The 11,641-nt window shown below is 45.0% G+C and overlaps 1 protein-coding gene across 1 annotated transcript; it reads right to left on the reverse strand.

Annotated features, from left to right (window-relative positions):
• Positions 1 to 221: 221 nt before the first annotated feature.
• dusp10 (dual specificity phosphatase 10) lies at positions 222 to 10,150 on the reverse strand. Its single transcript, XM_089022582.1, has 4 exons — positions 9,959 to 10,150; positions 8,348 to 9,177; positions 4,624 to 4,992; positions 222 to 2,846 (listed from the first exon to the last, which is right to left on the reverse strand). The coding sequence occupies exons 2-4, from the start codon at positions 9,129 to 9,131 to the stop codon at positions 2,581 to 2,583; spliced, it is 1,419 nt and encodes a 472-aa protein (XP_088878708.1). The 5' UTR covers positions 9,132 to 9,177; positions 9,959 to 10,150; the 3' UTR covers positions 222 to 2,580.
• Between the last annotated feature and the right edge of the window lie 1,491 nt (positions 10,151 to 11,641).

Below are 11,641 nucleotides of genomic sequence, written 5' to 3' on the forward strand. Positions count from 1 at the left end.
CTATTAAGTCTCCCTATTTAAAAGTTTCTTTCCATCACCATGTGCGGAAATGACCTAAACAAGACAGTAAATAATAAAGGAAAAAAAGGGGGTCAACTTTTGACGTGGGCATATTGTTTTTAAACTATTTAGCATCAAGTTGAATTCATAGTCCTTTCCCTCCCTTAGGACGCATATTTATATATATATATATATATATATATATATATATATATAGACACATCTAGCATAGACTGACCACATTTTTTTAACTCATTCACTGCCAGATGATGTGCAAAAATATGTCCACTCCAGTGCCAGGGTTTTTGTCATTTTCACTCAAATTGCAGCACCCACAGAATATTGAGTATTAGGACTACATAAATGTTTAATGCAGCGTAAGAAACCTTAGACCCTCTTCTTTCATCAGAAAAAAAGAGTTAATTCCTAAGTTATATGGGTCTGGAGTTATGTGAGCTTGAAATGGGGCGGCTGTACAAAATGCAATACATACAGAATGATTTATATCACGCTTTAACAACAGCTGTAGCTGTAACAAATCGCTTTTATCAGAAAAAAAACAGTTTATGTCGATTTAATTTGGCTCTACAGTTTTCTGCAATGGAAATGTGTACAAAAGGCAAATGCTGCCCCCTCATGGGAGGAAAAACATATTGCCAGAGGTCTGACCGTAGCTTGATTTCCACCCCCTCCCAAGCAAAAAAAAAAAAAACAAAACCCAAACAAATTCGGAAATGGTGCTCTGCGTCATGCTTTTTAATTACCAAAGAAATTTGGGAATGGCAGTGAATGAGTTAATAACCGAGACCGCACTTCAAAAAAACTTGTGGGTGGCAAAATGCCTCAAAATGTCTTCCTATAATGTGTGGGAAAAAAAGCACCTTTGTTGTCAAAATTGCAAAATCAAGATTGCCTATGTAACTTTGGAGCTATCCTCTTTTCCAAGTACAGTTTTTGCATCAAATCGGATTCTCACCGTGCTCCGATCCAACTCCCAACCCGCCTGCCGATAAATCATTTAGGCTCGTACATTTTTTAAATAAAATAAATCAAACGTTTTCTGCGCGCTGGTCCGGCGTTGACGCCAGAGTTAAGGCATTTGAACGAGGCACTCGAAACAGCGCGAGAAAGCCGCATTTTGCCTACGCCAGGCAGAAACGCTCGCTCTGCCGTTGCTTCGTCTCAAAGTATCACCCGTAGCCCTGTTTTAGGTTTAGATTATCACTAAGAAACAATGACGTTTCCGGGGTGACAACAGTTGAGAACCAGTGCGAAAAAGTGTCCCTGTAACTCTTATGGATGGGCATGACAATGGATTATTCAGTGGCGGGCCGTCAGGGCATGCAAGGCCTTCTGTGCTGGTCTAAAATTATCTGAATCACAGACTAATTAATTATAAATTAATTATATTTTGTCCTTAAATTATTTTAAGTAATTCCAAATTGTCTTTCAGCTTCCTTTCACTACTTTTCCCCTGTTGCGCTACTTTTCCCCTGGACGCTTTCACAATCCTTTCTGCAGGTTCTGAGCATGAAAATCAAAGTAGATGAAACGGTTGCTATAACCAATCAGAGTTCGAGTTGGCAACCCAAGGTCTGCTCGAAGGCTCTGGCAACGTTGGAGATTTCGCAAATTATGATTGGCTAGTCACATGATTGGCTAGTCACTAGTCAATCATAGTATCACATATGCATACTGGCCAGAGCTATCTTACTGTATCTGTAGCGCGCTGCAAAAGCAAATATATTGTTGTGTTGAAATAATAGCAGTTTTATCAATCCAAAATGGCTGAAGGAGAAGAAATGCATTTGGTCGGAGATTTACTGTTAAAGCCATTTTCAGCAGAATTTTCAAGAACAAATGACACCACAGTTTTTGTCAGTCTGGATTAATTCAGAAGTAGCACCACTGAAGGCCTAGCCACGAAATCCACGGCCCGCCACAGGGATTATTGGACCAATTTCATAAATTTGCTTGCCACATTAATAGACGACATGAATGGCATGACAGCAATAATCATCAAAGAGTTGGAAACATTTGTTTTCCCAACATATGCACACACACATAGAATATCAAGATTACATTGCATTCAGAAATTATTGCACAGTAAGCCGTAGAGGCCTTGTCATGGTCACCGCTGTATAAAAATAGAACGTTAGCACACCAGACATGTCTTCAACTGTTTATTTTTTTTAAATTATTTTTAAATGACTGGCAACAGCGTTAGCCCCCCCGACCAATATGTGCGCCCGAAGCGTCAAGTGTGGACTTCTCCTGTTTCGCGATTGCTCCCCTGCAGGCCCATATGGAACGTTTCCAAGTGAGAGACGTTTTCTCTCTCGCTCTGTCTCAACATCTCAACTCGTGCTCTCCTCCAGGAGGTCAGCCAGGTTCAAACAGTCTGGAGATTTTTTTTTTTGTGAGGGGGCATTTCTCATCCCACGGCTTTTGCTGACGTGCGGTTTCAGTGCTCCGTAGAGTCCGAGATGAACTTGGTGGCAAGGGGAGAGTCAAGTAAAAAATCAAATTCAAAATAGCGCCTTACTCACGTTCCATACCGGCGACCAAATTTTAAACGCTTCAGACGATGGTCTCCACGCCGGCGAGTTTTGGCGTGAGGATCCGTGGCGTGATTCCGTTGTTGAGGTCTTCCTCGAACTCCAGCAGCTGGCCCATGAAGTTAAGGTTGGGGGAGATGATGGGCCTCCTGGTTTTGACAAACTTGTAGGCGTCCGTCATGGTCATCCAGGTGTGTTTCATCAAGTAGGCGATGACGATGGTAGCCGAGCGAGACACGCCGGCCTGGCAGTGAATCAGAAGGCCCAGACCGGCTTGGTGCGCTTCCTCTGAAAAACGAACAAAAAAAAATAATTGATTGTAAGCCCCGAACAGAAAATTCATAGCTTAACTCATTCACTGCCAGACGTGTAAAAATGTGTCCACTCCAATGCCAGGGTTTTTGTCATTGTCACTCAAATTGCAGAACCCACAGAATATTGAGTTTTAGTACGACCGGTAAATAAATAATACATATACATATACATTTCTAAGCGCCTTTCAAAACTCTCAAGGTCATTTTACAGTCACATGATGAGTTTTTTGTTGGTTAGCAGCGGCAGCTACACGCGCCAGCGTTCACTCAACCCGGAAGTAACTCAAATAGATGGAAAGCTAGCTTGCTAACTAATACATAGCTATTTTACTGTCACAGGATAGGTTTTTTTTTGTGGGTTAGCAGCGGCAGCCACACGTGCCAGCATTCACTCAACCCGGAAGTAACTCAAATAGATAGAAAGCTAGCTAGCTAATATATAGCTACTTTACAGTCACAGGATACGTTTTTCTGTGGGCTAACAGCGGCAGCCACACGCCCCAGCATTCACTCAACCCGGAAGTAACTAAAATAGATAGAGAGCTAGCTAATAGATGGCTACGTTACAGTCACAGGATACGTTTTTCTGTGTGCTAACAGCGGCAGCCACACGCGCTAGCGTTCACTCAACCCGGAAGTAACTCACATAGATAGAAAGCTAGCTAGCTAATGGATAGCTACGTTACAGTCACAGGATAAGTTTTTCTGTGGGTTAACAGCGGGAGCCACACACGCCAGCGTTCGCTCATTCTGGAAGTAACTCAAATAGATAGAAATCCAGCTAGCTGGCTAATACATAGCTACTTTACAGTCACAGGCTAAGTTTTTTTGTGGGTTAGCAGCGGCAGCCACCCGTGAAAGCGTTCACTCAACCCGGAGGTAACTCAAATAGATAGAAAGCTAGCAAGCTAGCTAATAGCTACTTTACAGTCACATGATAAGTTTTTTGGTGGGCTAACAGCGGCAGCCACACGCCCCAGCATTCACTCAACCCGGAAGTAACTAAAATAGATAGAAAGCTAGCTAACAGATGGCTACGTTACAGTCACAGGATAAGTTTTTCTGTGTGCAAACAGCAGCAGCCACACGCGCTAGCGTTCGCTCATTCTGGAAGTAACTCAAATAGATAGAAAGCCAGCTAGCTGGCGAATACATAGCTACTTTACAGTCACAGGCTAAGTTTTTTTGTGGGTTAGCAGCGGCAGCCACCCGTGAAAGCGTTCACTCAACCCGGAGGTAACTCAAATAGATAGAAAGCTAGCTAATAGATAGCTACTTTACAGTCACATGATAAGTTTTTTTGTGGGTTAGCAGCGGCAGCCACACGCGCCAGCGTTCCCTCAATCCGGAAGTAACTCAAATAGATAGAAAGAAATATTTGATACAGCTTAAGAAAACGTAGAATCTCTTCTTTCATCAGATAAAGTTAATTCCTAAGTTATATGGGTCTAGAGTTATCTGAGCTTGAAATAGGGGCAGCTCTACAAAATACAATAAAATCCATATATATTGGTTTATGAAACTGGAACAAAGCGCTAACATTGACAGAAGGGAAATTCTGCCCCCTTGTAGAAGGGCAAAAACATTGCCAGAGGTCTGACAAGCGCTCTATTGGCACACCCGCATGAAAAACCTGAACACATTTGTGAATGGTGTTCTACGTCATATTTTTAATTCCCAAATAAATTCGGGAATGGCAGCGAATGAGTTAATATCTAGCACAATTTGGATTCGTGTCGACGTCTTCTTACCGATGAATTCAAACGCCTCCTCGAAGTACTGACGAAGGTTCTGCTTGTTGCTGTCGGTGGCAGGCAGGCGCTTGTAGACAAACAGGCCGGCGTCGTAATGGAAAAGGGGCAGGTGAGTGGTGACGTTGAGGATGTAGCCCACGTTCAAGTGTTGCAGCAAGTGGATGTCCTGAGCATCGCGTTCGTTACCCAAGTAGAGGAAGGGCAGCACGGGCGTCACGTCGGCGTTCTCGATATCCGGAGTGGAGGGCAGGATGTGAGGTAGCGCCCCCGAGAGGTTTGCCAAAGCGCCCGAGTCCGGGCTTTGGTGGAGGTGCAGCGAGTGGTCGCACAGGTTCTCGTAGCTCTGTCTGAAGCAGCTAAGGCCTCCTTTAAAACATAAGCGTTGAAATCAAAATCCCGCAAACGGATCACCGGTTAGAAGAACTTTGTTTACATCTCACCGTGAACTTATGAACTCATTCATTGCCATTCACAAATTTATTCGGGAATTGAAAATATGACGTAGAGTGCCATTCCCGAATGTGTTCTGGTTTTGTTTTTTCTTGTTTGGGTGCCAATAAAGAGCTGCTATGGCCTCCTGCAATGTTCTTTTCCTTTCCACAAGGGGGCAGCAGTTTCTTTTTTTCTATGTTAGCGCTTTGGTTTATATAGCGCTTTGACCACGGCTGAAGCTGGAACAATGTTACATTGCATTTTGGACAGCTGCCCTCATTTCAAGCTCAGATAACTCCAGACCCATATAGTTTAGGAATTAACTTTTTTTCTGATGAAAGAAGAGAGTCTAAGGTTTCTTACCGCGAGTTGAATGTTTATGCAGTCCTAAAACTCAGTATTCTGTGAGTCCTAGAATTCAAGTGACAATAACAAAAACCCTGGCAGTGGAGTGGACACATTTTTTCAGGTCTGGCAGTGAATGAATTAAATCACTTTTTTTTAAGTACGATACAAAACAACACATCTGGCGTGCACAACGAGACTTTTGAACTCTGCTGATGCAATGACGACTTTTCGCCGAGCTCGCTTGGGGATCTCCTTGTCACGTTTTGGTTTGCGACCAAAGGGTGGCACTGTTGGGCCCCGCCTGCAGCTGCATGGGTGTTGGTCGTTTTAATCAGTGGTAGTTAAAAGGACTCACGGCACAACCATTCGGTACCGGGTCATTGTTTGTTTCAGCTTTTCAGGTTGGTTTCTCTCTTGTCGTGTTTTACTCACGGTTTTGTTTGCTACTTTGGACCTTTCTATTCTGATGACTGATGTTTGAGATTTCGTTCCACCTGACGTTATTTAGTACAGTTTGTCAAATACTCTGTGCTCCTCACTCCTGCCTGCATTTTTGGGGTCCACCCCCACCCACCACCTTGCAACTCGTGACACTTTTCTGTCTCTTCTTTTCTTTCTTAACTCATTCACTGCCAGACGATGTGCAAAAATATGTCCACGCCAGTGCCAGGGTTTTTGTCATTTTCACTCAAATTGCAGGACCCACTGAATATTGAGTTTTAGGACTACATAAACATTCAAGACAGTGTAAGAAACATTAGACCCTCTTCTTTCATCAGAAAAAAAGAGTTAAATTCTAAGTCATATGGGTCCGGATTTATCTGAGCTTGAAATGAAGGTGGCTGTACACAATACAATACATATTGATTTATATTGCGCTTTAATAACAGCTGAAGCGTTACCAAAGCGCTAACATGGAGAAAAGGCAAATACGGCCCCCTCGTGGAAGGGAAAAACATTGCCAAAGGTCTGGCCAACGCATTATCGGCACCACAACAACAACAAAAAACATTTGTGAATGGCGCTCTATGTCACACTTTTCAATTCCCGAATCAATTCGGGAATTGCAATGAATACGTTAATTACAGCTAATTCCACACCCTATTTTTATATGTTCACCCAAAGCTTCGAGCGTATTTTAGGGAAGGGGCAATTTTGCCACCATAGCTGAGTGACAACGGCTAATCCAGACTCCATTTTTATGACGGCCGCTGCTGAACTTTTGCCCCATATATAACCGGTTTGCACCTGTCACCTGTAACAGCGTTGAGTCGTGTGGAAACACACAAACACACACACACGCACATATTGTTCACATAGCAATAATTAATGCATGATTTAATGTGAGGTCATTGCACAGCTTTCCGACTTCCTCTTTTGGTGCCTGTGCAGGTGGCGAGTTACTTTATGGTTGTCATCCACCCCCCCAATATCACCCCCCCCCCCCCCAAACCTCTTTGCTGTCTTTAATGTCAACAAACGTCAACTGATAATTAGGGCCGAACAACCTACAATAGCGTCGTGATACCACAGTCTTAGTGGTTCTTTTGAATACCCCTCCCCCCTTAGTGCCCATATCCAGCCATGAAAGCAGTTCCGGTGTTGAGGGCATTTGCATGCCACACCACTCACAAACTCATTTGACGTCGCGCCGTTCCGCACGATTAAAATGAGCCATTTTCCCTGCAGGCGGCGGTGAGCTGATCAAAAGCGCTAAAAGGTCAAAGTTTAATGGGGCTTTACACAAAATGGCGCAACAGGATTACGCAACCTCTCGTGGCTTCGTCTCAGTTTGATATTGGCGCTCGAGTGCTGCCAAACCGCTCATTGCTCTCGGACGTCGAGAATGATTTAATGGTCCCAGAGTTAAACTAAGGCCCATGAATCAATGAGAAGGTTTCTTCAGCCGTCATCTGTAAGTCTTTGAAGGTGTTGGACGTTTTGCTTCTTATCCAAGAGGCTTCGTCAGCGAACTGAAATTTGCTGGTAGTTTTGACCCTATATATATATATATATATATATATGTGTGTGTGTGTGTGTGTGTGTGTGTGTGTGTGTGTGTGTGTGTGTGTGTGTGTGTGTGTGTGTGTGTGTGTGTGTGTGTGTGTGTGTGTGTGTGTGTGTGTGTCCCTACTGTCCTGCTGCTGTATTCCCTGAGGCTACACTGATTACTTCTATTGTCCTGATTCCTACTTCTATTGTCCTGTCTGATTATGGGGTCTGCGACTGGCCTGATTGCCCCATTTGCTCTTGTATCAACTCATCAGCATAACTAAGCCTATGTGGTCTAAGACGTTAGTTGTAAGAATGATCCAAATTAAACCTCTCCCCACCATGGCGATTTAATGAAGGATTTTGCTGTTTTATGAAAATAGCTTCCTTTACTCCCCTTTCAAACCAATTATTTTCTTTCTCTAAGATTTTAACCTCGCGGTAGTCAAATGAGTGGTTGCTAGCTTTTAGGTGCATATGTAACATAGATTGCGGCCTACAAGTATTATCCCTGCGACGTTGATAAAGACTTTTTTTGGGAGAATTTGTTTAGTCTCTCAAATGTATTGCTCGTTACAATTTTCATTTTTACAATGTATTGAATAAACTACATTACTTTGTTTTTCATTTGGCAGCCTATCTTTTGGATGCACTAATATTTGCCAGTGTTTATCTGATATATATATAGGGCCAAAACTACCAGCAAATTTTAGTTAGCTGACGAAGCCTCTTAGATAAGAAGGGAAACGTTCGCCACCTTCAAGAAGTACGGATGACGGCTGAAGAAACCTTCTCATCGATGGACCAATCCTGTACGACTGAGAGCATACAGAGACGTAAGGTCCATTAAATTGCACTTAGTATCGCTTCATATGCTGGGAACTGCCCCCTGTCCGCCCCCCTGTACGCGGCCCGTCCCAGGTTGCCCCGCCTCCACCAATTCCCTCACCTCTTAGAACGATGGGCTCTTTGCCCTCCCTCCTCAGCGACTCCAGGACCACGTGGAGAGGCTGCGAGGGCGCCGTCCTGTTCGGGTCGGCGGTGTTGTCGTCGTACACCACGATGTCTTTGGAGAAAATGCCCTTAAAGGAGTCTTTGCCCTCCCGGCAGGAGATGAGGTCCAGCACGGTGATCTTTCCCTGCTGCAGCCTCCGCCGGCTGATCTTGTCCGAGCAGTTGATGTGCACCGCCCCCCGGATGTGGCTCTTGTTGTACTCCGTGAAGGCCCGGCAGTCGATGATGACCGGCACGGGCCCGACGGGGTGCCCCATGGGGCAGCAGGTCATGCGCTTAGCCAGCTCATTGGGGTGGATGAGTCTCACGGCGGCGGACGGGTGCGCCTTGGGTGCGCCCGGGGCGAGGCCGCAGGCGCTTAGCGCTTCGCGGTTGCCCAGCATCGGGGGTCCGGCATAGCTGAGGTTGGGGCTGCTGGCGCTCACCTGACCGTGGTTCAGGCTGGGGCTGTCCTTCTCATAGGTGGTCACCGAGCAGCAGCTGGCACTGCTGCATCCACACGACAAAGAGCGCGTGGAACCCTTGGATGAGGGCATATACGTCACAAGGTTGGCCGTCGCCCGAATCTTCACCACAGTGGCGCTCCGGACCGTATTGTCGCTGCAGCTGGAAGCGATGGAGTCCAGGTAGCTGGTGTCCAGTCGCAGTCGGAGTTCCTGAGGTCGGATCGGCCTTGGCAGCGCCACCACAATTCTGTCGTCGAGGGGAGATGGAGGCATGGGGAGGCCGAAGGCTGGACGTCTACGGAGAACTCAACACGCCGCTCTGACGGTGGATAGGAGGAAAAAAAAATTCAAGGCCTCGCTCTGTTCAACAAAGTGTGCATTTGCACAGCCGAATCAGCATGTGATCCTGTGTGATCAACGGCAGCACCCCTCTGAGGTCAAATATTACAAGTGGAAACACCCACAATAATCACAAGAACACACAGCCCAGTCTTTCAAGTAGATCACTTTGAGCTCATTCAATTTGAATCCAACTCATGGGAGCCTAATGCACTTTTTTAAGATCCCCAATTCGGTTATGTCTTAAACCCAAGCCTTTACTTTTGGCAAGATAACACCAGAAAAGACCGCAACGCTGCAGTTTGAGCTCTCCCATAAGTGAAGAAATGTCAAAATGGGCGTTAAATTCCTTCCAAATGCAAGCGTTTATAGCGCCTGTCATCCCGGGTCGTTATGTAAGGACCACCGCCATGGATGCTCGCTTGCTCGCATGCATGCGCTCATGCGTGCACTCCGCCTGCCGCTGTCATCCTCCATCCCAGCAAATAGAAATCATTCATGAACAAATTCAAAGACAAAACTCGCCATGAGGACGTGCTGTGAATATAACGTGACATTTACACCGACATGAGCATTTAAGCATCGTCCGCTGTAATGAGAAATCAAAATAATAGAATTCGGCATGCCCAAAACGCTTGCGTGACACTTAAAACTCTTTAAAAACCACATGCGAGACTGCTGCGTGGAAGTAGGACCGTTAAATCCACGCGGTCATTCCATCAACTTGTAAATTGACAAACTTGCGTTCGATTTCTTCTTACCGGTGTGTGCGTTGCTGTCGGGGGTGCAGTAATTCACTATGTCCGCTCGATGACAGGACTGCCTCCATTCAGCGACTCCCCGCCCGACTAATCAGCAACATTTTTCGGGGTTACTTTTACCCCCGTTACCCAGAAATAATGTCGAAGGAAGTCTGCCAGCCTCCAGTTGTCGCGCTGCACGACTGACGCGTCTTCATAAATATTAAATGCATCTTTTGGATACAGTGAGGTCCCGCCCTGCAATAGGAGGGGCCTTAGTCGGGACGTCTGGTTCTGGGCCAGAAGGGGAGGAGGCATGAGGGGTGGAGGCGAGTGGGTCTGCCGCTTTAAAACCAAGGCTTCAAACTGCCTCCAGCAGCATACACGCGCAGCGATGATGTCACGGTCAGCCAATCAGCGAACATGTTCAAGGAAAAAAAAATGGACGTGCGGTGCTTTCACTTGCCGCGCGTCAATGTGGAGAACGCGACTACCGCTGCGATCAAGTACCTCGTTAAAAAGGGAAGTGCGCTTGAAAATGTTTAGTTGCCATGAGGCCTTTAAACGTTTTTTAACAGTAATAATAATAATAATAGTAATAATAATAATTTAATTTCTAAGCGCCTTTCAAAACTCTCAAGGTCACTTTTCAGGCACAGGATCAGTTTTTCTGTGGGTGAGCAGCGGCAGCCACACGCGCCAGCGTTTACTCAACCCGGAAGTTACTCAAGTCGGTAGAAAGCTAACTAACTAGCTAGCTAGCCGATAGCTAATAGATAGCCAGCTACTTAGCTAGTAGATAGCCAGCTAGCTAGATAACCTGCTAAATAGGTAGGTAGATAGCTAGCAATATTCTGTGGGTGCTGGGTGCTGGAATTCTTTTTAACTGTATCTGTCCATTTTGTATGCGTGAAAATGCCTGATTTTCCCACAGTTCAGAGTAATTTATTTTTAGTTAAAATGTTGTATTGGAAAGTAAACTGCAGTATGCTACTTAAATTATAATAAAACAAGTTACTATGTTGCCTAACATATATGTGTTTATTTTTGAAGAAGAGATTGTGTCAATTTTCCACATTCTAATCTGGTGCAAAAAAAGGTTTGTCTACACCAGTGGCAAGCCATGCACTTCATAGCTGGGCCTTCAGTAGTGCTCTACCTGAATCAATTCACTGCTGTGACTGTAAAAATTGTCCACTAGAGGCTACCGTTAGCCAGGAAATAACTGTCCAACCTTTCTTAACGGTGTCCGCCTTTTCTTCAAAATGGCTTGAACAGTAAATCTGCAACCAAATCCATTTAGTCTCCTCCTTCAGCCATTTTTGGTTGACAAAACCGCTATTAAATCAACACAATATATTTGCTTATGGAGCTTGCTACTGATACAGTGCGCTAGCTCTGGCCAGTATGCTCTTTTCACTAGCGGCTAGTCATAAGAAAAGTTTTTGCAAACTATGATTGGCTAGTGACTCTCTGCAACGTTTCGGTTTGCGACCCAGGGGTGGCATTTTAGGGCCACTCCTGAAGCTGCATGGGTGTTGGTCGTTTTAATCCGTGGCAGTTAAAAGGACTCCCGCCACGAACATTCAGTTTCATTGTTTATTTCACCCTGTCAGGTTTGTCTCGTCCTGTCATGTTTACTCATGGTTTTGTTTTCTACTTTGAACCTTTTTTCTGATAACTTTGTTGTTTGCGATTTTGTTC

Source organism: Hippocampus bargibanti, linkage group LG19 (genome assembly GCF_051943395.1).
Source record: "Hippocampus bargibanti isolate YZ-2025 linkage group LG19, ASM5194339v1, whole genome shotgun sequence".
Taxonomy (NCBI): domain Eukaryota; kingdom Metazoa; phylum Chordata; class Actinopteri; order Syngnathiformes; family Syngnathidae; genus Hippocampus; species Hippocampus bargibanti.

Excerpts from the sequence above, each read along its gene's own strand:
- dusp10 (XM_089022582.1), bottom strand. The coding sequence starts at position 9,131 with ATGCCTCCATCTCCCCTCGACGACAGAATTGTGGTGGCGCTGCCAAGG. Across the intron at positions 4,993-8,347 it reads AGAGCCCATCGTTCTAAGAG|GAGGCCTTAGCTGCTTCAGA; the intron begins GTGAGGGAATTG and ends TATGTTTTAAAG. Across the intron at positions 2,847-4,623 it reads GGAGGCGTTTGAATTCATCG|AGGAAGCGCACCAAGCCGGT; the intron begins GTAAGAAGACGT and ends TTCGTTTTTCAG.